This window comes from Macrosteles quadrilineatus, unplaced genomic scaffold (assembly GCF_028750875.1).
Source record: "Macrosteles quadrilineatus isolate MER2022 unplaced genomic scaffold, UCM_ALF_1.0 Scaffold_2__2_contigs__length_208266976, whole genome shotgun sequence".
Lineage (NCBI taxonomy): Eukaryota > Metazoa > Arthropoda > Insecta > Hemiptera > Cicadellidae > Macrosteles > Macrosteles quadrilineatus.
In genome coordinates this window covers 26432192-26459405 of record NW_026542595.1, presented here as the reverse complement: position 1 = coordinate 26459405, position 27214 = coordinate 26432192, and the positions used below count along the sequence as shown (strand labels likewise).

Sequence of the window (27214 nt, the reverse complement as noted above, 5' to 3'; positions counted from 1 at the left end):
AACTTACATAAGCAGGACTCCTTAAATATTTTTTTATCTTACCAAATTTTTACAGAGTTTATGAAACTGTAGTTAAAATCTTGACTCCATCAAAATTGGTTATAATTATGGCAGTAGACATACCAGTTCACTGATAGAAAAAAAACGTAAATAAAGCTACTTCCATGAAAACGTTTGAATGTGCCAGGAAGTGATTTGGGTTTTGATGGGCATTACAGACAACACAGTATACAGTATGTTGTTGCAGGTGGCAAGAGGGGAACCTAGTCAGATGCCTGTCTGTACCCTCAACATTACTCTACCTGAGGATATTGTCAGGGAACCTACACCCTCCGAGTCAGACCTCTACCTCGTAGACAAGAACTACAGCTTCCTGCGGGACCATGGCTTAGGTACCACAGAAATTAACTAAATCATTGTTTTCTTTTTAGCTACCTTTCTGGTATTAGCCTACTTTTTAACCTTAGCTACCAAATACTATATTTTAAACCTAAATAAGAGGTTAGGATGGATGTACCATGAATGCATAAACCAACAAGGGTAGGCCTAACTGACTTATTAAACCACCGATGAATTTTTAAACTACCAGTGTAGGAACGTTTCTTTAATCGGTTCATGAGGATTCGGGAAATATATACATTTCCCAAGATTAAAGATTTTTCTCTTAAAGCCCTGCTCCTCAGCATTAAGTTAAGACCATGTCCATAGGTCTACATTTTAACCTCTTGAATCCCAAGTATTGGCATAGCCAGGACTTCCCCCCAGCCCGGGTTTTTTTTGCGAATTTGCAGACATTTAGAAAAAAAATTGTATACAATCTAATTATGAAGTAAACATAGTCATATATGGATTTATTTTGTTCAGAAAGAACAGGAGAAGCTGAAAATAGTATAAAAAGTAAAAAAAATTATTTTAATTTTTTTAAATGTAAGATAACATAAAAAAATGTAAATTTTTTCCTAGAAATTTCAAAAGCAGAGTTACGGTAAAATTTTAAAAACAATTTTCCTCTAAATCCAATATATACTCATTGTAGGAAATTCAATTCCCTACATGGAAATATTAAAAAAAAAAAAACAATCTATAACATATACATGAATTATGTCAAAAAATGTAGTATGACGTAAAATTTGAAATTGCAGATTTTTGCGCCGTTCTGTAACATTTATGAGATTTACAATGTAATGTTATTTTTGAGTGCAACTTTAAAATTTATCAATGTATGTATACTGTAACATGTTTTATATGAGTATATATAATTATATATATATATATATATATATATATATATATATATATATATATATATATATATATATGTGTGTGTGTGTATATACATATGTATGTGTATATACTACATGTATAAGGCAAGTCAGAAAATATGGAAAATAAATCTTTGTACCTTTATAGTAATAACAGGTAAATAATTACATTTTACTGTACCAAAATACAAATTTATTTAGGCAATTGAGTAAAAAACATTACAATTTATTGGTCAAAATAAAAAGATAAATTCTATTTACAAGCCAGAATTGAAAAAGATTATGAAAGTCTAACGTATCATACAACTTGTCAAAATGAAAAATGAAAATATATTACTAGACAAACTGACAAAATATTATGAAATTGTAAAACCAGATAGGCCTACTATAAATTAGGCTAGTCAAAAATAATAGTATATTTCGTACCTAGGGCCGAAAATGAGGTTTTGCCGGCTCGAGATAGTTTTTAAGTTCGAGACGAAGTCGAGAACTTAAATCGATCGAGAGCCGCAAAACCATTTCGGTCCGTGGTACGAACGCTATTTTTCACCACACTATACCCTATTACCACTATTCACCACAATAATAATGCACACTGATAGTCAACACAACTACAACTTTAAGGTTATGTGAAGAAATAATTTGAGGAATCAGCAAAAATAAAAATATATAGTTGCTAGGCAACGGTGACAATAACACAATTCTATTGAAATGCTATGGATTTTGATTATGTATTTAAAATGCATTCATGTTTTAAGTAAGTAAGCGGACAGCTGATTTTGCGGCCCCGGCCTGTAAAAACCTGCTCGGTCCCCAAATTATGGACAGCTGGCATCGCCAGCAAAACCTAACTTTCGGCCACCAATTAACGTATGTAATACAGCCAAAAACATGATAGTGTGGTGAAAATATATTTTCAAGTCAGAATTTACACAGATTATGAAATTCCAATCAGATGGTCAAAACAGTCAAAATAAAAAAATCTAATCCATTTACAAGTCAAAATTCACAAAGATTATAAAAATTTAAAACATATCCCACAAGTTATCAAAATGAAAAATAAAAATATAGGTATTTACAATACAAAACTGACAAAGATTATGAAATTCTAAAACCAGATAGGTCTACTATAAATTAGGCTAGTCAAAAATAAATATATTTTCAAATCAGAATTTACACAGATTATGAAATTCCAATCAGATGGTCAAAACAGTCAAAATAAAAAAAACAAATCTATTTACAAGTCAAAATTCACAAAGATTATAAAAATTTAAAACATATCCTACAAGTTATCAAAATGAAAAATGAAAATATATTTACAATACAAAACTGACAAAGATTATGAAAGTCTACAACCAGATAGGCCTACTACAAATAGGCTAGTCAAAAATAAAAATATCAAATATATTTACATGTCAAAATGCACAAAGATTATGACATTCAAAACAGATCCTAATAGTCAAAACAATCTAGGGTAGCCTATTTACAATTCAGAATTGTCGAAGAGTATGAAAGTCTTTCATGCAGGGGCTGATGCAGAGTGGGACATCGCCGCATGGAACGCACATGTAATATGTGTCTGTCCTCTTTGAAGGTTTCCTCTTTGTGTAGCGACACACATGACATTTCCTCCGGGGCCGTGGGTTGCTAGGGATGGCAGGAATTGGCTCTAGAAAATGTCGCTGAGTCAGGCGCAGAGGTGTTTCACCGGGAGAAGGTCAACCGCCAAGTGGGTGGGTTCTCGCAGGGCAGTAGATCTCCAATATGTCCCTTACCAATTCTTTTCTGAAATCTGACAGGTGGGGATTCCTTCCAGTCTTCATTTTCTTAAGAATATGGGAATTCCTAATGGCTACGTCGAGAAGATGGAAAAATAGCTTCTTATACCATTTGATGGTTTTCCTGGCTGTCACATTGAACGATAACTCCATATCACCTATGTCAACTGCTCCCATATTAGCATTATAGTCTAAAATGCTCTTCGGTTTTTTAATTTTCTGTCCGGTTTCCCAGTTAGTTTTACCACTTTCCGCAATTTCAGACTGGTGCATGGTTGTCAACATCCTGACCTCCCTCTTATCCTGCCATCTCTCATACATCATTATGTCTGTATGGTGAACATCGACATCACCTACTTGTGGTATCCGCGGTAGCTTTTTGGGCAAGCCCTGCCTGTCTGGCAGCACGGTACCACACATGTTTACATTATGTTTAAATAGCTCCATTGCTAGACACGGACTTACATACCAATTGTCTAGGTAAACTTTGTGGCCTAAACCAAAGAAGGGTTCTAAAAGGGTTAGGACCACTTGTCCCGTGATGCCTATGCCCTCTAATCCGGAGAAACCTAGATTTGTCTCTGCTCCAACATATGGCAAAATGTGAAGCACTAGGCTCGTGTCACAGTCCGATAGAACGAATAGTTTTATGCCAAACCTTGCCCTTTTTTTGGGTATATATTGTCTGAAAGATAGTTTACCTTTGTATAAAAACAAAGTCTCGTCAATGGCAAGTTTTTCAAACGGTGTGATTTTATCAGTCATTTGTTTGTTCAGGGAGCACAGAATTGGGTTTATCTTATGTAATCTGCCAAGAAGTCGAGGGTTGGGGACAACCGAATTGTTGAAATGTAGCATTCGAAGTATGGCTTGAAATCTATTCCTGCTCATAACTTCCCTGAAGATTTTGGTTTCAATTAATTTATCAGTGGACCAATAGTCCCTAATTTCATTTTTCCTGACATGTGACATTAGAATACACAATGCCAAAAAACATAGCATTTCATGTTCATCGACTGGTTTCCATGTATTTAGTTCATTTAGAGAAACGTTTTCTAGGTGAGAAACCACTTCATTGAAATACAGATTCGTTTGTTCTACAATGTGGGAAACCAGATCGAGTGGAAACATTTCGAGGAAAAATTCCAAATTACTTGAAGTTTCAGTCAAATCCACATTAGGATTTATTCCACTGTTGGAGTCGTCAAAATCAAATATTTGAGGGGTAAATCCGTGTCATGAAGCCAAGGAAAGGTTACTTTTGGTTTTTGAACCCTCCTCCTTTTCGTAGGCCTAGGTCTTGGGTCATTACTTGTATCAACAACAATAGGCCTACCTGTATTTGAAGCATCACCACTAGGCCCAGGAATTACAACAATTGGGGTTTGTATATTGTCTGTAAGATCGGTAATGGTGGTTTCAGCAGTAATACTCTCCGGAGAATCTGCTCGTGTTTCGTCAAAAATATCTTGTGGCGAATCTGCTCGTGTTTCATCAAAAACGTCTTGTAACACTAAAACTTCATCGTCACTCAACCTCAAGTCATCTTCACCAATGTCAAAATCCACTCCCGACACATCACTAAGATTTTCATTGTCTAAATATTCACTTATTTCGTTTTCACGAAGTGATCGCGATGTACCCGAACCACTCGCCATTGTAAATAAACAAACATACAATACTACGCAACGCAACAGGTGATCGGTAAAATGCGAGTACTACAAACACAGCTGCTGTTTATCGATCGCTGCAGGGATGCCGGTACAGCTAGCGCAAAACAAAATATACCACTCGAAAGGCCAGATTTCCCCGAACAGAACGGTATCAAACACAATATACTTCTTCTTCTTACATCGATGTAGAAAGCGCGGCAAATATAAACTGTGCCACGGACGCGGCGGCGCGTCGCTGGGCCGGTAACGGGGCTAGTGCACGGGCGCGGGTGCGTCGATGGGATTCAACAGGTTAATTTTCTACCAACTGGTTCCAGTAGTTTTTCTATGATTGATTTCAAAACATTTGCTGTAAAGTACTTGAGACTAAGAAGAAGTGTATTTGTATAAGAACCATATGCATAATCCAAAAGTTTAATGAGAGATAAGTGCTTGAGAAAATCCTTATGGCACAGTTTTGTTTATATTGCAGCAAGTTTTTTGGCACACACCTAGTTGGCATGGAATCAATGCACAACTACTTTTTTCATTGTTGTGCAAGAAATAACATTTTTCAATCAGTGCATGTCTTGATTGTACCAACTAACATCCGGAATTTACTTTAAGTTTTTTTGAATATTTTTCTTTACCCATACCAAATTTGTTATCAATGCTCTTGTATAAAAATATTCAAAATATTCATTTTTCTTTAGGGAACACAGAGACAATTCATAGAGCGGACATCAGGCTGTCAGATATTTGCAATCTACTGTCAATGGACTGGGAACCTTTGGCTTTAGAGCTTGGACTGACTCAGTCAGATGTTGATCTGATACGCTCGGAGTATCGGAACAATGTGCGACAGCAAGCCATGATCATGCTGCGTCTATGGATGACAAGCAAAGGCAATCAGGCTTCTGGTATGGGTGATTTATTGAAATAAATATAATAAGTTTTTTTTGTTAATTTTTCTTAAAAGCAGAAAGCACACTCTGCCTAATGTTGTGTTTTTGGATTTTGTTTTGTTTGAAATACTTTTCAAAAATTATTTTATAGATGTCAACTAACAAAAAAGGATTCCTACCAAATATATTGTAGGGATAAACGGCGGTTATGAAGCTCAAAAAAATTATTGTATGAACATCAAGTATATTTTAGTTTGTGAACGTAATTAAGAGATTTTTCAATTTCAATCATAAAAATCAATTTTTTATATCAACAAAAACTGTTTTAGTTACAAGGCTAACCTAAAACTCAAACCCCTAAGTTAAATGTCTTGGTATCCAAGTGGTTATGAAGCTCGCCTTTAAAACTGAAGGGTTGACTCCAATCAGGTAGATTCTGGATCCAGATGCCATCTAACAGAAGCACAACAAATTGAAGATTTTCTTATATGTTAGATAGCAGCAAGACCACGGTTATGACTGTTCTGTAAAAAAATGTAAAAAATACTAATGATGTTAAACTCAAAAAAGTTAACATAAGGAAATAAATTTACCTTTTTTGCAGGGAATAGTTTAGAGAAGGGGCTGAGGGCAATCGGTAGAGAGGACATTGTGACTCAGTGCATCACCAATGTAGAGCTGGTGACAGATGATGTAGAGAGAGCTGTGGCCAAGGTGCATCTCGACCAATCAGGCTTCGACACCCTTAAGGAGGAGCTAGGCCCGAGCAGAGACACATCACTGCGGCGCAACGCTTCCATGGACCAGAGCTACAACTTTGATGACTCCAAGGTAGCTATGGCAGGTTATGGCTGTGTGTTTGTTTGTTTTCAGTATGTGTTAAAAATTTATATAGGTGAGGATAGTAAAGGATTTCTCAAAGGTGAATTGACCATTGAAGTATGATTTCTACTAGTCGCAATTTAATTTCTAAGTCCCAAAAACAGTGGAAGCTATAGGTTTATCTCTCTGTTTATCTTGTTGCCCTAATGATTATTGGTAGGATTGCTCTTTGGCTTTTATTACAGTCACCAAAGTTACTTGGAGAAACTTAATTTCAAACCATTAGTAAATTTTAGGACTAGCATCATTTGCTATCTTAAAAAAAGTATTTTAATCTTTGTTTCTCTCCCTCCCCTTTAGTCCCTCTGAAGAGTGTTTAAATTCCTTTCTCTTTGGAGTGTGTTTTGTCATATTTCTTAAGGAAAGATATTGTTAGTAGGCCTACCATGATTGGTTATAGGTAATTATTTTTTTACCTGAAATTTTATTAAATATTCTTGTTTTAAACTATAGGATTGGTGAATAAATTATGTGTGCTGAACTATTAATCTTACTTTTGTTAGGTATTCAAATGTAAAATTAGTTTTTATTTCCAGGGCCCAGACTCATTAGAAGCATGTAGCACTCCTAAAAAAGAAAAAGATTTTAGCTCAGAAGGAAGAGGTAATTGAATTTTTATTTAATGAGGCCTACATTATGTTGCTTTTAGTTTTTAACTAATTATAAAATAATTAGTGTAATGGTACTATTACAGCATTGTAAAGAACACGTATTGTTTCAAAATATAGTCAACAAAGTAATAATTATCCTGGAAAATAAATTATGAAACTAATTGAAAACATGACAATTTTTAAGGTGTTTCTTTTGGAGAAATCCCCGACAATGATTTTTTTAAAAATATTGTTTATATCTACATTAATTAAATCTTTATCCATCATTTTATTCTTTTCCAAGAATTTATTACTGAACTCAGCAAGCTTTTGGACTCGAGAATACTTTGGGAAATATTTCCTCTGATAGCAGAACCAGAGTAAAATATTCCTTGCCTTGTCCACTTGTTGTTTAAATGTAGGCCTAAACTCTAAACTTGAAATTTGAATGGGTAATATTCACAAATTTTGACCTCAACATTGACCCAAAATTTTGAATATTCTATGACTAGATCTTATTTTTCAAATAGCCATTTATTAGACTCGTTGACTATCCATATCCAATAGTCAATGTTATCCATTATTGATTCATCCATTATTGATTTTAAGTGTATTCTTATCTTAGTATGGATTAAAAAAGTCTTTTTCCCCAATCCCTTGATCCTAAAAATTTTTTTGAGCTTGAAACATTACCCCCTCTACTTTCATACTATGGTAAGATAAACAAAGTTTACTGCACTGATTTTGTTAAATAGCTTAATTCTAAGAGAAATGTTTTTTTTACGATATTCATAAAATGTACTTAAGAATAAATAAATGTTCCCATTGTCAATACGGTAACAATTTTTATCCTGATAAATTTTAATATCTACCATGTTTTACAGATGTTGTAGATAATTCCAAATACGAAGCAGAAGAAAAGAAGATCACTGCCGACTTTTTAAACCATGAAGTTACTGCACTTGACATAAATAAAGGTGGTTGTAAGCCTACATATTTTTTCATACTAGCCATATAATTTATTTATTCAATATAAAGTTTCTCTAATAATAATGTGGAAAGTTTAGTTACAAACTCAAGATGAGAAAGTAGTTTCATAAACATAAAACCAGCCCACTTGGGGTAAAACTTGCCAAAATATCGTAATCTCTACCATGTAAAAGCATAATAAAGGCAGAGCCATTCAGCATTAGTTTTGTTATTCATTTATTATACCTGTGATGTTGTGTCTTTTAAGACACAGTAAAATACAAATTAAATTTTTTTTGCTTAAGATTCTGTATTTACCGTCTTGTGAGTAAACAGTATAAGTGTAAATTAGAAGTGTTATTTGACGTATTTTTGTACTTTCAGGTACAAGATTATTTCTATACATTTTAAGTAGGACATAGCCTTCCTTCCCTTAGGTCAGTTGAAGTTTTTCATTATTTTAATTATTTTCTTTAATTTTTAGGTGTTAAAAGAAAAACCTCAAAAACACCACCTCCAAGTCCTGCAGAGTTCCAATCTGAATTAGGTAACTAACTCAAATACAGTAGACTCCCCCCTTATCCGGACTCCTTGGGACCGAGGCCAGTCGGAATAATGGTTTTTCCGGTTAAACCGACATCCCCAAAACTCCTTAAAAAAGACCGTTTCAATGCATACTGTATACAGTATTTGACATAAATTTAGGAGAGCATTGTATTTAGACACGTGATCACTGGTCTCAAATCTTTCCCACGAGAACAGTGTAGTTTCAGTACCGCCCACTTCCTGCCGATCTAGTCCGGTTAAACCGATGTGCTGATAAAAATTGTCCGGTTAATGAGATGTCATTTCCGCTGAGTATAGTCCGGTTAAACCGATGTCCGGTTTAAAGGTGTCCGGCTAAGAGGGAGTCTACTGTAAATATTTATACATACATTTACCTTATATTTTCAAGACAAGATTTTTAAGAGGTCTCAGATTAGTTTACTTATCAATGCAATTTATTATTTTGGCTACAGTTAATAAAGTACTGTCATAAATAAATACATAACAATGTAGCCGAGTGGTTACAGTGCTCGGCTTCAAACTGAAGGTCGCTGGTTTGATTCCAAGCGAGATCGTTTCCCGACCCAGATGCCACTTGTCATTGGGCTATGAATTAATGATGCTATTTAACAAAAATGATGTTATAATGATGGATTCATCAAAAAGGTTGACATTAGATAGTAGGCTAACAATTTGACAGTTCCCTTTCAAAACATAAAAGTGCCATTGCAAAAACACTACAACACTTAATTCTTGACAGTTGAAGCAGCAGTTTAAGGTTCACATAGTAAAATGTTTATAGAAGATAGTTCAGCATTTTTAAAATTACAATTTCAATTCCACAGAATGGCAGAAAAATGGTGGTCTTGTGACAGGAAATGGACTTGACAATGGAAAGTGGGAGACAACACAGATCATTCACTCAGAGCAGAGACTTCAGACGACACCTTCTGACAAAGACAATGATGGTAGGTGCAGTTGCGTGTAGAGGGCAGGTCTGTCTACACTGCTAGGTTGTAGGTGCAGTAGTGTGTAGAGGGCAACTGTACACACTGCTAGCTGGTCGTTAGGGCTCAGGGCTTATACCTAGTAACATAATAGTCAACAATTGAACGATTGTTGATGAAATCCTGATTGAAAGGGACATGACACAATTAATTCCTGACTCAAATAGACTACTTATTAATCTTATTATAGGATTAACAGTTATGAATGTTATGAGAAGAATGTTTATTTATCAAATAAAACACTTTATTCTTTCATTCATTCACAGGATGATCCATACAACCTGAAATAAATACAAATTTACATTACACAATCTTGATAAAGTCATTATGAACTTCTTATTGAGTACAAAGACTTTTGCAGCATCATATAAATTGTAAAAAAACTATTAATGTTAATTAATAAAAAGTCTAAGTTATTCAGAAAGCGTATACAAAAGCTTTATCTTTATGCAAATTAATTGAAAATAATCTTGTAAAAGCCTAAAATAATTGGCTTTCTATAACTTTGTAGACGTTCGTAATCCAAATTACGGAGTGAAATATCCAATCATCAGCTCTGTACTAGGTAGTAGGTACTTGAGAATAAAGTTTGACAAAGCAAAGGTATCAGCCCAGTTAAAGGAACATTAATTTTAGTTGTATGAAATAACATATTTAAACAACATTTCATTCACTTTACTCAAATGTTTACGACCAACGTCAGTTTTGACAAGGGTCCTGTTTTAACAGGTCTCAAATATATAATTTTATTTGGTTATTTTTGCACCTTGTGCCAGAGGTCTGCAAGCCAGACATTTTTTTACTTCAGGTCGGTTTAGTATCGGCTGTTTTGGAAAGTGTTAATTTTTCAGAATATTATCTGTAATAATAGAATCTGTTTGTACAGAATACTTTACATTATCTCCTCATAATACAGTGAAATTTTGAGCATCTTCTAAAGCCTCAGTGATTTTGTAGACTTCTTCTGCAATCCCTGCAGAGTCGTGAAAATGTTCTGCAATCCCTGCAAAATCGTGAAAATGTTCTGCAATCACTGCAGAATCATCTTCCTCAATCACCGCATAATCACAGTGAAATTGTAAACATTATCTGCTGTTAAGGGCGATCATCATTGTCTCCTGTGATCATGGCGAGACTGTTAAGTGTGGATCGCACATCTTCACAGAAACTTTCTGCAATCGCAAAAATAAAAGCTCGGCTCGGCTGGACCTGACCTAACTTTGGCCCGAAAACTACTTCCAGCTTGAACAGAACCCTCAAGCCAACTGTTGGCCCAAACAACCCAAAAATCATGGAGGTCAATAGACATTAGACTATAGACAATAGACTATTACTATTACATTTTACAATGTTATGTCAAACAAAAGTTGATAAAATGTTGTTCCTATCTGTTGGTCAGGTCAGTGTGTGAGCAGTGATTCTGACAGTGACTGCATAGACGGTGTGGTGTCTGATGTGAGAGGCACCAACCGTGGAGGTCCAGGCAGAGTCAAGCGCAAAACTCTAGGCAGCTCTAGTGGCTCCGATGTGGCCATGCACGAGGGTAACGAACTCTCCGACGACGACCACACAGGTAACCTACAGCTTATATAATTAATTTAATATAAAAGTATCGTCTATTGAAATGTAGCGAAGCAAAACTAAAACTCATCAATTTCTAGTATTTTAATATACATTGCCGATTCAATTGCATGAAACATGAAAGTGGACTTTATTCAGAAAGTGATATATTTTGTTTGAGCAATTTTCTGGATATGAATCTAAGGTGAGTGTAGCATTGAAGTAAAAGGACATGGGTAGCATTGTAATCACTAAGATCAGTTGTTTCTTTTGGCAGGATCATGTTTTAAAACTCTATGATTAAAAAGCTACAAACCTTTCTCAGGATCAAAACTGTGATCTTTTTTTGATTATCCAACAAACACTATTATAACCTCTTAGCTATCCAACCACAAGTTTTACTTTAACTACCTTATTAGAAGCACTCACAATGTTAAATAACTGGTTCCATCGCCTTTGATCATTTGGCTTTCAATAATCCTGAAAAAGGTATCATACGGTAGTCAGGGCCATATTTCCGAATAGGCAGATAAGACACGTGCCTAGGGCGGCAAATTTTAGCAGGCGGCAAAATTTTGGAAAAAAATAATCAAAAAGGAGGTTTTAATCTAAAAAAATAATGCTAAGCAATTAATTTTGAGAACTGCAAAAATGCTATTTTAAATACTTTGATTGAGTATAAAATGATTTCAGACACATTTAAGTCAAAGTAGATCATTTTTTATCATTACGGCTGTGCCGCGTTTTCTGTGCTGCGCTGCTGGTCTGGCGGACTTGTCGAGGCTCGCGGGCGTGGTCTGCCGGCCGCTAGGTACGCGTAATGTAGGCCTACCTCCCCCATCCAAAACATGTATCCAAATAGAATCCCATTTTCATTTTGAAAGAAAACGGCAAAACAAGGGCTCAAAATATTATTAGATTTGTTGATGCAGCATGCAATTGCCGATTATTTTTCTACAAAATCAGCTGACAGGGCATGTATTGGGATAAACTTAGTGAGGTTGGGAATCGTTCTGACTAGTAGGGGTGGGGGGAGGGGGCAGCTGCATCTGCTGCCTAGAGGCGGCAGATAGTTATATACGTCCCTGACAGTAGTTATTAACAGGTCTATAAATCATCCTACTCGCACTTATATTTCACTTAAACTTGGCTTTAAACGGTAATTTTCAAATGATCATGGTCAAACGGTCATAATCAAATGTAATTTTAATGGTTAGATAAACCTTTTTATTCAGATTGGTTAAAAGATAATTGGTTTTTCCTTCACAGGTTCAGATTTGGCGCATGAATTGACAAATGTTGGCAGTGATGTTGACATTCGCAGGTAACTCCAAAGTAGGCACTTTTTCATTTCTACTAACCTAGATAATTTAGTAACAATTTAAATGTTAATTAATTCTAATATTCTAGTTTAAGAGTTACTCGATAGATTGCAGCACTCATCAGACATCCTACTATACCTATTATTAAACAAATATAAAAAATGTGTTGTGGGCACTGGCACAGGCCATCCGAGCGGAATTCAGATTTTGTTATGGGCACTATGTGTGGCCTTCCGAGCTGTGAGACACAACGTTGCCGTATTAATTCTGAGCTGACACGATAATGGCGATGGCCACTATATGTGGACATCCGACTGCGTAGGACAGACGTTAAATGACCTCTCCGAGCGCAAAGGGTTAACATTTACTATTATTATTTTGTTAATTTAAAATATTATAGAAGTGTCTCTCAGAGAGAGCACAGAATATATTTGTAAACTCCAAGTCACACAACAGACCTGGCAAGAGACAGACACAGGAGTGTCAATGTCCTGATTTTCACTATCGTCACTTTTGATTTTCATTATCTTTGATCAGTGTCCAAGCATAATGAATAAAATTTGTATTTTTAACTGCCACAAAAAAAGGAATGTAGGGACATTCTTTTATTTGTAGCAGTTAAAGTTTTGGGGGCATGTAAAGTTTAAGTTGTCTATAATTCTTACCGTTTTCAATATCCCAATGGTGGCCTCCTTGAGTTGATCAGCCTGTATAGCAAAGTTTTATAGTATTTTAGTCTAACACAGTTTGTATAATACCTAGGTATAGGTTCAGATGTTCTTAAAGCTGACGAGATGTTGAGTTGTGGAATCTCATGGATGTTCTCTTTGTTTATAGGTTCATTCCTGGAGTAGCTGGTCTCTCCCCATAACACCCAAGGACGGACAATCCTTAATTACTCCAACTAAATTATTTATTGACAAATCTATATTTATTGCTAGAGGCCAAGAGATTTTAATGTATGTTGAAAGATCAGATTTTAAATCATATGAAACTTTATAAGTTGTTTTCAGCTTAGAGCGTGCTGTCGCTGTCAGTATTATCTCGCCTTGTTACAAAGCACTCTTCTTGTTACTATGAGATGCACGAATAATTTTAAAAGTATATTTATATCATTTACATTTTTAAATATAGACGCAACTAGGTTGTATTAAAACTTGTTTAATATTGAACTATGTAAAATATTTAATAAATACTGCTGCTATAGTTAGGTACAAAGTTTATTTGATTTATGTAAACCCTCAACATATCTTCACTAGGGGGTATGGTGGATTCAAAAAGTGTGGTCTAAACTATAAAAGGAGGCTATAGGATAACATTTTTGTTTGCATAAAATAAAATCCATTAGAATTTGATGACTTCATATTTTGCATTTTTACATAGTTTATTAGTTTAACTCCTTTGTTATATTTAGAATTGAATTGTACAAAACTTGTGAATTTCTTATTGAACTAATGCTAGTTAAAAATTAAACTAAAAAAATGCTAATTATATCCAACCTTCAACTAATCATATTTATTACTTTGTGTAACTATGCTATTCAGTGATAAAAACGCTCAAGTTGTTTCCATGATCTTATTTAAGTTATAGCATCAACTGGCTTATAGTTAATAGTAAATAGCACAGATCAATGAAATTGATCTAGATTCAGGTTTTCTCTGTGGTAAGTCAGTCAACTCTACTAGACCTAAAATCTACAGTACAGACCAAATATTTGAATGCTTTGGTAACAATTGTTAACAATAATAGTTAAACGATTAGGAATAAATTTAGGATCTAGCCTTGTAAAGGGACATAAAATCGTGGTTTTGTGAATTTCTTAGCTAAAAAATTTGTAATTATTCTCCCAAGTGGAGGTGTTTAGGGAAAATCTAAGTTTAACCACGATGAAAAACTAATTTTAACTATAAAACAAGTGACAGTATTTCTCATTTACAAGACATGGAACAAAATTGGACAACAAAACAGGCGTTCTCTGGTTCTGAATGGTAGACGGTGTGCCTTTCCGAACTGACACGGTTCGCAGATCTTGTAGTTGCCTGGCACTTTGATACCCAATTCGGATTTGAGCTTCAATCGGACGTAGCGTTTATCCATGTGACCCCAGCGCTCATGATATAACTGCAGAATGCGATTGTCTTCTGCTGCATTAGCGCAAACCTCAGACGGTTGAACTGTGCGAAATGAGGCACGATACAAAGTTCCACCACAGTTGCGAGTACCTTTGAATACAGTTTGTTTGCTAATGGTGAACTGACACTCAAGTATTAGTCAATTCAAACCTGCTATTAAGGGGTTTGTTCATGAGCTGCGAAAATGGACACAAAGTCCCGAGAAACGTCAGGAACATACCAGGCATTGTTGAACGTTTTGAGTTTTCCGCTTTCATTCATATTTAAAAGGAATTAAAGAATTTTGCCTGCTGTTTCAACTAAACAAGTTGGTTCTATGAATTCAATAGCATTAACTAACAAGTTGTAAGGTTTACCAACTGGGTGCAGCACTATTAATAATTCTTTTTGCATTTATGACAACAGCTAATTTGTACCAAGCAGCAACAAAAAGCTGTGAAAACTTTACTTTTTTCTATTGTTTAGGTGCAGTGGTAGTACATTACGGCTATGGTAGATGTGCTACTATACAGTAAATCATAGTGAAACAAATATTCTTAAAACGTACGTGACCTCTCCCATTGCAAACGCAGAGCACGAGTATAACTGCAATAAGCATTTTATACTTATACGCCAACCCCGTACGAAGGACGGGTACTCTGCTAGTTTAAACTATAAAACAAAGTGACTGTATTTCTCATTAATATTTACAAGACATGGAACTAAGTTGGACAACAAAACAGACAGCTGATAATAAAAATGAACATTCATATCATCTGTAGTATGACTTTTAAAAATAACTGCTGATAAAAAGCCAGGCATTAAAAAAAAAATAGTGCAGTGCTTTGAAATAGTATATTACGTTACTAGTCATGAAAATAAGTGTTTACCGGGCGAGTGTGGTCATTCCCGTGCGAGACGAAATCGAGTACGGGATTACCATACAAGTCCAGTACACACATTTTGGATGAGTTACGTACGATAGTTTACGCCATACTACTAAATCTGTACAAATCCTTATATATTTCCACCAAATAAAGGACTAAAAATCACTAGTCATAAGAGGTTATGTTTTTGTTTATAACCATTCATTGCCACCTAAATACAGTATAATCAGCTGATTAGTGATTGGTGTCCATTAAAACCCATTACAGTACAGTAGTATGCAATGAAACCCCATTTGAATAAGCTGGCGGCAAACAGCTGTTTTCTGGACTAAATCCTTGCGTGAGAAGTTTGTCAAAATAATGTAATGTGGCGTAGAATATATATATAGAATATATACAACTACTGTGAAATGACCTGTTTTTGTTGCATTTTTATCATCGGGAAAGTCCATTACATTGTTTACTACAGAAAAAGTAATGTTGACTATCTTTTTTGGATTTTGCTGACGTAAACAAATCAAGGTTTGTTATCTTTTCATCACATGTTTCAATTTTAAACAATTAAAACTGTACAAAGTAAATATTAACTTTTAATTGAAAGCATAACCTAAAAATGCTTTGGGTTTTGAAATGTTCCTGTAATAAAGAAATATCCAATCTCTGTTTTAGTTAAGAAAATAATTAGTCTTTGTAGTGTAGCGAAAAATAACGCTCAAAACACTAGTGAAAGTGGGTCTATACATATTCTCGACCATTAATGACAATGACTCACTTTCTAATCTTGTTATGAAATATGCTATTTCCCAATTCTACTGTGAAATCACCTGTTTTTTTTATATGTGTACCACCTTTAAAAGTAATGTTTACAATCCTATTTGTATATTTCGCCGACACAAACAAACAAACATTTGTTATTGTTTCATCAATAATTATTTCAATTTGCTACAACCAACAACAATCAATGTAAAGATTTGAACTTTTAGAGGCCTAACCTAAAAAAATGCTATTAGTTTTGAAATGTTCCTAACTATAATAAGGAAATATTCCATTGTCTATTTTTAATAAACAATAAATAGTCTTTTCCTACAGTCACCCGACAAAGTTGGCTTCCTTGTACTGTTTATAGTACAGAAAGCTGCTAGTTGCTGCATATTTATACTTTGCCGTACGGTTTTTGCCGTACGGTTTATACTTTGCCGCACATCAGGATTCCAACGAAACAACATAAAACAGCGTGGTTCTACTATGCACGTAATCCGTGTATGCTTGAAAATAGGTTGGCAACACTTAAAGATAATAATACTATGAGCAGCTGATTGACTATTATAACTACGATTTAACCTGTCATTTCGTGTTTATAGTTTCGGTATTTCTGAACTTTTTGGACTTTTCTTTTAAACGTTTTTAAAACATTCCTACGATCTTAATAAACAAGAAAATACCTTTAAAGCATTCTTTTAAGGCGTGGAAACCACTTCAAATTACAAAAACATACGGAACTATATTCTCAAAACGCGGAGCACGTTTCTTGCCGAGGAAAAATAGCGGAGTGATACGGACCGCGGACCGCGGGTACTACTTTCTCTAGGGCACCATTTGTGTTGCCAGCTGAAAATAAAAACGTGTTGTATAGTGTTTGAAAGACTAATTATTTATATGCTTTATAGTGACTGTAGGAAAAATATAATGTGTAACACGAGTGAAAAAGGCCTTGGCTGCACTCGAGATCATTCCTAAACATTGCTCTCGTGTGCAGCAAAGTGCCACTTTCACCACTAGTTACACAAATAACTATTATTGTCTAGCCAAAAGTAATGATCAAAACACGAGTGAAAGTGGGTTATTATATATTCTCGACTATATTTAAAGTGCTTGATAAATCTAACACTTTAAACATATGGTCTCAAATACGACCAGGGGCCCATTTCATAATGAACTACAAGTTACAAGCTACAACTTGTAACTTGTAATTTCCATTAGATTTGCATTGGGCGATCAGCTGATTTACTAATAATATTAGTTTGTACTTTATTATGAAATTGGCCCCAGGTGTTTAACTTTATTTTTATAACTTCCTAAAGATGTAGACGCTGCAAATATGTGATTACAAAGCTACATACAAAAACTTTGCTAGCGTACTCTTCAACAAAAAAAAAAAACCTGATCTTGAATGTAATAAAGCTTTGTTGAAATAAACTATGACAAAATAGGTAACGTAATAAACATCATAGCTTAAAGGTAAAATGACTTTGTGAGAAGTTTTCTTTACATTTATACCACTTTTTTATGCTTTTGTTTTAGGGAAGGATAAAAAAGACATACAATTTATAATATTGATATTTTATTAGAATGATCATTTAGCAAAATGAGTGATAAATATAATGTTTAAAATGTTCTTTAGTTTTACATGGTGCATTATATACAAAAATAAATAAGTCTCTCACTAACCTAGACTAAAAATAAATACATTTTTGTTTATGGTTACATTGCCCAGATTTTTACAGACACTTAGGATGCAATTTTTCAAATGGACATCTTTGAGTGATTTGTTGTTAAGATTTGGAATTAATTCTTCATTTTCCCAGAAGGATCTTGCGAGTAGCTCCAAAGTTTTGTCCGGACTGGGAAGCCATTTTGTTGGTGCCCGCCTGAAACATTGTTGATTATTACAATTAATTCTATCGTTAGAGCACTTATATCCATAGTATGCACAGGGGTAATTTTTTGTTGATGATGCAGATTGTCTATAACAATAAACTGTTACAGTATATGGGAATGTGGGAATGTCTGAGCAACATACTGTAATTTTCATCCATCTATGCATCACATTACAAGTGCGTACATAGGCAAAAATTTATTTTCATTAGAGGATATTTGATTTTTTTCTTTTAAGTGGGGCCTTTAGCCATGAAAAATCGATTGGAGTTGGTCACAATGAACTTTATTTCACTCATTTAAGGAAAATAATAAAAACTTATTATTTATTTATCATAAACAAAGCCCTGGTACTTGTATGCATTGGTACAAAATGTGATAAAGTGTCTTATAATCTAATATTTTGCAAACTGAACGTTACTAAGGAAACTTAAGAATTAAATAAATTTATTCTTTTAAATTTTTTTCAAGGGCCTGAAATCTGTTGTAATATGATTACGTTGTTGCACAGTTTACAAGTTTGGATGATGGAGAGACTAACTGACTACAACAGAGCTATCCTTACATCAGCCTTTGTAGTCATAGGATCCTGGTCGTCAGAAGAGGAAAAGGAAACAGAGAGTGAAAATGAAGATACCCAGAAGGATATACGCTAAATAAATTGTAATAGTTTGCTAAATAAATAATGAGCCAAGACTGAGATTAAATTACAATTTTCTTTTAACCGTTATTAATTTTTAATTTGAGTAAATAGTTTTGGTGTATGTAAACAAAATAATAGTATAAGCAGGATTTCAGTCAATAGACAATTTTGACTTACACATTTAGTTTTAAATTCTAAACTTAAGTTGGAATTTTAAAGAAATTATGATTATTAAGAATGAGAAAATAACTCTTTACTAGGCAACATTGATTTCAGCCAACATTAAACATTTTATATACATTTTGATTACTGAAAGCTATTTTGGGGGCTGGGGCAAAACCTCCAGTTTTTAAATATGGGGGCAAAAATTTGCTATTAATCTTTGATTTGTTTTTTGGTTATATGTTTTAGTGGATGAAGAATATCTTAACATTCTTATTTTTTAACATAGTATTTAGTGTGTTATGAGAATAGTGTTTTCACATTGGACTAGACCGTGTAGTTTTAACCCTTGGTGTTGGATATACTTCACTTCACTATACTGTAGTGGTATTACCTGCAGTCCGATGATAGCCTCTCCAGCCCTGAGCTGTTCCTCTGTCCATTCCCTCTTGTTCTCCTCAGCAGGCCGAGGTCCCAGGAATGGTCCACGGAACTCCGGGTGTTTGTAGCACTGCAAACAGTTTCTCAGTCAATTCAAGCTGACCATGTAATTAGCACAACTTTATGCTACAATATCTAGCCTATGATAATAGTTCAAGGGGAGGAGATTTCAGGTTTACATTTCATAATATAATATTATCCTATTCCTATCGGTAGATAAATACCAAATGGGATTTCACAAGTAGTAAGCTTTTTGAAAAGTATAGTTTTCCAATATTCAGATTTGTCACAATTTTACTGAGTTTTTTTCCAAAGACATAGGAAGATTTTTCTTCCAGATGAAAGGAACTTGGTGAGTTGGGAAAATCATGGACATGCATTTGTCGTATTCAGATGTACGGTAACCATAAATTGTTGCAATCAATATCAATATCAATAATGGTATTATTTCCACAGTTATGCAAAAAATGTCAATTGGAACAGCAGCGAAATGGACTCTGGTACTCAGTGCCAAATAACTACTAACAAGCAGCAATAATTTGTCCACACATTCATAAACCTTTAGTCCTTTATAGCGAAGTCTTAGTAGTGGGTTAGAAACAAAGCAGTTAGGTAACAAGTAATAGTACAATTTGTACATGGAAAAACAATAAACGTTTGCTATTTAAATTAATAAAAAGCTGGTACTCCAGCCCCATCTTCAAACTCTCTAAGGGTCCTCCACTTCTTTCTTGTCCTCCTCAGACACATGCTGCTGGCCCTTAATGTCGCACAGATGGTTTTTAACCTTATCCAGTTTATCACTTAACTGTAAGGTGTCTTCCATTTTTCTGTTAGGCGTTCTGACATTGCTCTGAGTAAGGTCTGAAACTCTTTGCCTAAAGTTAGGTAACAGGTTACTTTTTTACATGCCTCCGCCAAACAGACCAACGAGGTTACTCAGCTTACACATTTCGTTTCCAAAATCGTTGGACTATTTTGTCCTGAGATACCTAATAAACCTGTCTTGACAAAATAGTTCAGGGGCCAGATACATTATAATTTAATTATAGTTTTGATAACAATGTTACCTGTTAGGCTGCCTTCTTCTTATCCAAAATAACTTCTTTAGTCTACAAGATTGTCCATGTATGTAAGATTATTTATTCTATTCTTGACATTTAGTGTGTAGCCTACATTCTCTGAACTACTTACGGTTCTGCCGATGGCGTAGATCGTCTTGGTGACGTTGTTGATGTTCTTGAACTCCCACAAGTCTACTGTTTGGAACATGTCCACATCTTGGACACCAAACTTGGCACATGCCTTGTGGAACCTGCATTTGCACGAGTTATTATAGTTTTATAAACGTTATTTACATTGGACTTATGTATACTTAGGCTAATTGAACTTGTTTTTAATTGAAAGTTATAATAACATTAGCTTAGTGGTTCACTCAAAAATATAATTATTTTGTAGTATCATTTGTACATTTTATCTATAGACGTTTAGTATAATACCCCAGCCGCAGCAAACCTGCCGTCCAAGCAAATTTCCATTTGCCTGAACATATTTTCAATTAAATTCTATTTAAATTACTTAGGTTAAACGAGTACCTAGGTTTTCTGCTACAGGGAAACTAATAAATTGTGTTTTTAATAAAATTTAATAGCTTAGTATGAAATAATTAAATTTGCCAAGTTTTATCAAAATATATCCATAAACAATCAAACTACAACATTTTACAATATTCTCCATAAAGTTTTTGAATTTTCTCCGTAACCAATAACCGTATAGAAACACTTTGATATGCTGAATTATTTGTGTTTTAAGCTCTTTAAAAAGGTTTAGAAAGAAATTGAGATTTTTTTTGTTTTGAGGGTCAAAAATTAGAAAAACAATTTTTTACCCCATAATCCCATGGTCCGATCATTCTGGTTCATTCAAGTTTACCTCACCTTACACCTTTAAACCAAATTTAATTAAAATCAGACAAAATTACTCAAGTTCACGGACACACACATAAATATATATAAAAAAATGTGAACGAATGGTGGTTTTGGCCTCTGGGGACATCAAAATGAAAAAGAAAATCGGTCCCGGGGGCCTAGGTCTTACCGGTAATAGCTACTTCTCTATAGGGAAATTCGCTAAAATCATATATTAAAAAAACCCCTTTTACATTTCTTCGTGTAATTAATTACCTTTTTAGTTGGCCTAGTGATTTTACTTGATTTTTAAACCTAGTATCCACCTCAATGTGTAAATGTGTATTTGCACTGAGGATTAGTTTCAATATTTTATTTATTATTGCATTAAACAATGCTTGGTTAGTGGGGTGAAGGGTGGTGGTTGTAATCAATATTGTCTTCCTCCCCCCAGCAGCTGCTGGTTGCTCCTGACACCCTGATACTGTGGAGGCCGGGCGTCATGTGGCAACGCCGGGTTGTGCTATACTTGGCAACAGCGCCGCGACGCCACCCACCCACATACACACGCACACACACGCACACATACACTACTACGCTCGCCAGTCACCCCTACACCAACACTACAGTCACTAATGATATGCTTCATTATCTGATTGAATAAATAATTAAATTGACCAATATAAAGGTAGAATTTAAAAATCTGTCTTAAAACACGAATTAATTTCCTTGCAATGTTGATATTTATAACACAGTGACCTCCCTAACTTATACCCCGATACCAGGGTTTTGGCGACAATTGTTTAGTAAGTCTTTGTTATTTTTACCTAACAATATGTTCAAATAAAAAAAAGATAACCGACAAATGAAAATATGATTTTCAAAGGTGGAATAGGTATTGGTTTGTTAAAATAATTCTACAGTGAACACATTAGATGGTTATAAATATGAATAAAACTATTGAAACTGAGATATATTGTTGAGTTTTATTAGTGTAATATACAACTATTATTTTATTAATATTTCGAACAAATCTACATTAAAAGGCAACATAGCTTGTGTAAGATAGTTAGTAGACTATACGACTATTAATATCAATTCGTAATATTATAACTGCAGGAATACACAAAATACTGCAGTTCGATCTATAGCTTCGAAAAAAAAAAACTAGGTACTGAATCTGGTACAGCTTGAGTTGAAATTTTTCAAAATGTTTGAATTAGTAAATAGGAAGTTTTATATACCGGCCCTTGTAGATATTGTGAATGTGCCAATATAATATCCAATTCATTTACTTAATACCAGGTTTTTATAGTAAACTACACTATCAAAAATATCACTGCAATCTTTCAATTCAACATCCATGGATGATTGGTAAATGCTGTTTAAGCTCAATCAGTGTATAAATTGTGTATAAGCGTAGCTAATTCAGCTAATTTTTAAAGTAAACCCCTTTTGACGGTAACTTTGGCAAAGAATAAAATCAAGAAAAAGTATTAAGCCAACAACTAACATAATCTCAGCAATTAATAGTGGTACTAACTAAACATATTTTCAATAATAAAACCTACCAAAAAATAAACTGTTTTTTAAAAACCTTTATAACTAATTTTTTTTCATCAGGTGCTCTTATCATTACAACAAAAGCTCTACGCATAGACCAAAAAGTTTCCTTACCAAAAATCAAAAATATTCCACTAATGGTCACTACTGGCATTGAAAAAACGTAAACGAAATCATGCAAATTGACTTGTTCACCTACAGCATTAGCATTGAAATAGATCGCAGAGAAATATAATGGCTTCTCATACACGTCATGTAGTATTTTAGCCTGCCAGAGTGCCAAGCGTAAATCAGAATCTAAGTCAGAAGAACGTCAGTGTCACAAATAAACGCTTGGCCGTCGTAGAGTGGTGAGGGCGGCACGTCACGTCAACATTTATAACTGCACATCTGGCCTTGCAGAGCACATCTACGTTTGACAGGTAATTGGGACCCAAGTACAAGAAATTACCTAGAGAACTAAAAAAACATACAAAGAATTTTGAGTGTAAGTATAACAGCGTGGTTAAACATACATAGTAAACAAGTTTGATTCAATTAAATCATATTTTGTCACATTCAAGGAAAACCAAGAATTTTTATTATTGCATAATAGTGAACATTTCTTCTTACACATTCCTCTCACAATTATTTTCTTGTGGCATTTGCTGGGCGTTTAGTAATTAACCATGTAAAAAGTTAAACTAATATTCCTTTTAATACTGTACAATCAATTATTTGTTAAAAGCTCGCTTTACACTATATTGAACACAGGAATCAAGGAAGATCGTCCAAACCAATCAAAAGCATAATTTTATTTAAATTTGGTAACTACAGTATTGGTTAATTTACGTATCACATTACATAAACACCCAACTGGCCCCCTCTGAGTCTGGGTATATCACCCAAACATCATATGGTTCGATTGTTTTGAGATTTCCCTCTTTTTCTGTACACTTTTCCGTAAAATTCCCGATTTGTCTCTGATCTCCTGATACAGTTTCCCTGGATTGCGGGAAATGTGTAGTCGCGGCTCGGTCTGTAGCAACGCTGTCAGTCACGAGGTCACAGAGGAGCCCGAAGTATCAGGAGAACAGAGAGCATCAAGAGCTACACTCGTGGTGGGGGCGCCGCCGGGGAGGCTCACTGCGGGGGTATCAGGGTTGCAGTGTAGCCCCCTACACTGTCATCTTTTTATATAAATTTAATGTTGCATAAAAACATATTTTGTGGAGCACATTTATTTATGTTTTCGGGGTTTTACCAAACATTCCTTACCAGCACAGTGTAGGCTACATCACATTACAGTAAAATAACGTTTCCAAACTTTAAATGGTAAGGGTTTTGGTTTATTGTTTTTTACCATGCGCCCCCCCCCCCAAACAAAGAAACAACAAAGTGAGGAGTTTAATCTGTAACGAACTTATTTATATAACTGATTGCAATGTATGTAGTGTATGTGTACGTACTGGTTGATGTTGTCCATCATCTTGTAGTCTCCGCCCTGGGTGTTGATCCTTGTGATGAGACCAGGCTGTAGACAGCTCATCAGCTTACACAAGATGATGCCGTCCCTCAGCGCGTGAGCGTAGGGCACACCTGTAACACCATACGCGTCTTGTACTCATCTCCTTGAACCCGACCGTAAATCATTTTTCTAGTAAAAATTTTCCAGAAAAATTATTTAGAAACCTTTAAGAAAAAATACGTCCATTAACCGAGTAAAAATAAAATTGGCAATAACTTACTGTAGTTGTTATGTTTTTAAGGAATTAACTTTAATGTTAAATTCAAATTCATTGAACTTTCTAAAGAAATTAAAATTTAGTCACCGTCATAATTTATAGGGATACATTTTAAACAAATTTGACAAATTTAATTATTTAATAATGACCAATTAAGATTTCATTAAAAAGGACACACTTCCCATACCTTCCCTCTATCAGCAAACTTAAGTACTCATTAAAAATAATTATATTTATTTAGGAGATAAATATGAATTTGAAGGGAATATTCTAGTGAAAATTGATCCATTTATTTTGGAAATTCGCTTAGTCTTGCAGTTTTGCTGCGACGGGGGTATTCATGTTTTTTTACTATAGTCAAGCTACAGTAATTATTTTTAAAAGTTAGTCCTAAAACATCATTATAGCATTTATGAAATGAGTGTTAGTTGTGGCATAATGTGTGTCGCTAATCATAACAATAGTTAGTTATAAAGAGCCATGCAGAAGATGAGCACCAAGCTGCAGGTCGCGCCAGTGTGCCTTCAGTTGGAAGAATGCAATATAGGTGCTGTGTCATTATTGCGTCTAACGCCTTAAATATTGTATCACGAGTTTATACGTGTACGTCTACTCTATACTACACTGCGTGCAGTGTCCAATGGCAAAACTTAGACTTTTCATAAACCCACATAGATCATTTTGGGGTGTATGGATATTGTTTAGTAATGCGGTTCAAAATGAACCATGCCCGATCAAAGACATACCCTGCATACACTGTTCACAATCAACTACAGTAGATCCAACCAACAAAATAGCCTACTGAATTTTATTTTAGGTTTGGGAGTTGATTGGATTTTATTATTTTTCTAGCATCAATAGTTATTTGTGCAACTAGTGAGAAAAGTGAGCAATTGACTCACTCGAGAGAAATCCTTACTCACGAGCCGTAGGCGAGTGAGGAATGGTTTCTCGAGTGAGGAAATTGTACTTTGAACTCGAGTTGCACATTATACTTTTCCTACAGTTACCATAAAACAAATAAATTGGTGAAGAAACATAACCTATTTTTACACAGAAGTGAACTTTTGATATAACATTTAATGTGAAATGACAAATACAACAGTGCAACAGCTGACCAGCTGATTTACAGCCAGTGCTGCCAACGTATTTCGCGCGCATACGACGTTGCCTGCATGTTACGCGCTCGCTATTTCGTGCCTTCTCGTTGCAAATCTGGGATGAGACAAAGTAATTAGAGTGAGACAATGTTAACATTGTCTCACTGATGAGCGAATTGGCCACTTTGCTTTCTCAAATCAGTGAGAGAACATGTACATTGTTAGGTAACTGTAGGAAAAGCAATTGGTTTAAGTGTTGACAGCTATTTATATCACTATGTACACTGTACAGCGATGATGTGTAGTTTATTTTTGAATTTAAGTTGTTAGATATCTAAAATATAGAATATAACAGCAATCCATTATTAAAGTTTTGACAAATTAAATCTTATTTTTAACAATTAAAAGTCAAATTTGAATATTAACTCGAGTATAGTTTGCAAAATGTATAAAAATAAGAAAACAAACTGGTACGGATACAGTACAAATGTTAGTTTAAAATGACTATCAATACTATAAACCTGTTTAGATAGACGTGAATATAAACCCCCAACACCTTTACAACTTTTAGTCAGTGTAACAAACCTTCGGGGAATCTTTCTCCGATAATTTCCTCGATCCATCTCTGAGCCGGCTCCTCCCACTCGGGGTCGGCCTTGACGTTCTGAAAGCAACAATAAGCGTTACAGTAGCAGTAAGCGCACACGCACACAACAATAACAACAGCAATAAAACAACAACGACGATGACGTAGTCAACGCTGCATAGGAAACTCACAAAAAGGACAATTTAATACCAATACAATTGCAGTTAACACACACAGTATCAAACGAAAACACAGCGAAAATGCATGTTAAAGCGTTTGCGCTCATGACTACATTGCATTTCAATGTTGCAACACTAGCCTGTGACACAGTACTCATGTAGTTGCATCATGCATACACATACACACAGCACACCCGAAATAGAACAACACACAACATCACAGCATGTCCCATTTAACAGGAAATTACCCAAACAAACTTTGTGGTCTGGTGTACACCCAGTGTTATACAATTTGCGTATTTTATGCTCTGGACACTTGTTTTACGAATAACTTTCAACTGGGAACAACTTTTACACAGAACAGATAGGCGAAGTGTCTACGGTTTTACTCATACTCGTATTTCCATATGATCTTTACATAAGATATACTAAACAGAAATGTGCTTTAGGACTAAACACATTCAGGAGTATAAGCGAAAGCAGACACATTAACCAGATGCAGGCCAAAACACACAAAAACACAAAATTACGTCACTGACGTTATTTCTACGACATGCCTCACTGTGACACTTGCGGTGTATAACCTACCAGGAGGGAACCTCTGACCGATGACGGCCTCAATCCAGGCCTGAGCCTCGGCCTCGGTCTCGGGGTCTCTGCGACCTGAGGGCTGCAAATATGACCAATCATATGTCATTGCAGCTACAGTAATTCCAACACAAAAAATAAACTGCGCTCTACAATAGTTACCAGCAAACTGATAACACGATCACATAATATATC

The 27214-nt window shown here is 34.8% G+C and overlaps 2 protein-coding genes across 2 annotated transcripts in view; one reads left to right on the top strand and one right to left on the bottom strand.

Annotated features, from left to right (window-relative positions):
• The window catches only part of LOC128987789 (ankyrin-3-like), a 121492-nt gene extending 107801 nt beyond the window's left edge, over positions 1-13691 (top strand). The window contains exons 29-38 of the mRNA XM_054408816.1: positions 248-392; positions 5406-5612; positions 6202-6428; positions 7016-7082; positions 7954-8046; positions 8523-8585; positions 9430-9552; positions 10991-11164; positions 12421-12475; positions 13311-13691. Coding sequence (XP_054264791.1) covers positions 248-392; positions 5406-5612; positions 6202-6428; positions 7016-7082; positions 7954-8046; positions 8523-8585; positions 9430-9552; positions 10991-11164; positions 12421-12475; positions 13311-13344 — 1188 coding nt within the window. The 3' untranslated portion in view covers positions 13345-13691. The remainder of the gene's footprint in view (positions 1-247; positions 393-5405; positions 5613-6201; positions 6429-7015; positions 7083-7953; positions 8047-8522; positions 8586-9429; positions 9553-10990; positions 11165-12420; positions 12476-13310) is intronic.
• A 4104-nt stretch (positions 13692-17795) lies between these two features.
• Positions 17796-27214, bottom strand: part of LOC128986766 (muscle-specific protein 20-like) — a 30933-nt gene continuing 21514 nt past the window's right edge. The window contains exons 2-6 of the mRNA XM_054407281.1: positions 27020-27101; positions 24291-24420; positions 20567-20687; positions 19326-19442; positions 17796-18119 (exon numbers count right to left, since the gene is read on the bottom strand). Coding sequence (XP_054263256.1) covers positions 18045-18119; positions 19326-19442; positions 20567-20687; positions 24291-24420; positions 27020-27101 — 525 coding nt within the window. The 3' untranslated portion in view covers positions 17796-18044. The remainder of the gene's footprint in view (positions 18120-19325; positions 19443-20566; positions 20688-24290; positions 24421-27019; positions 27102-27214) is intronic.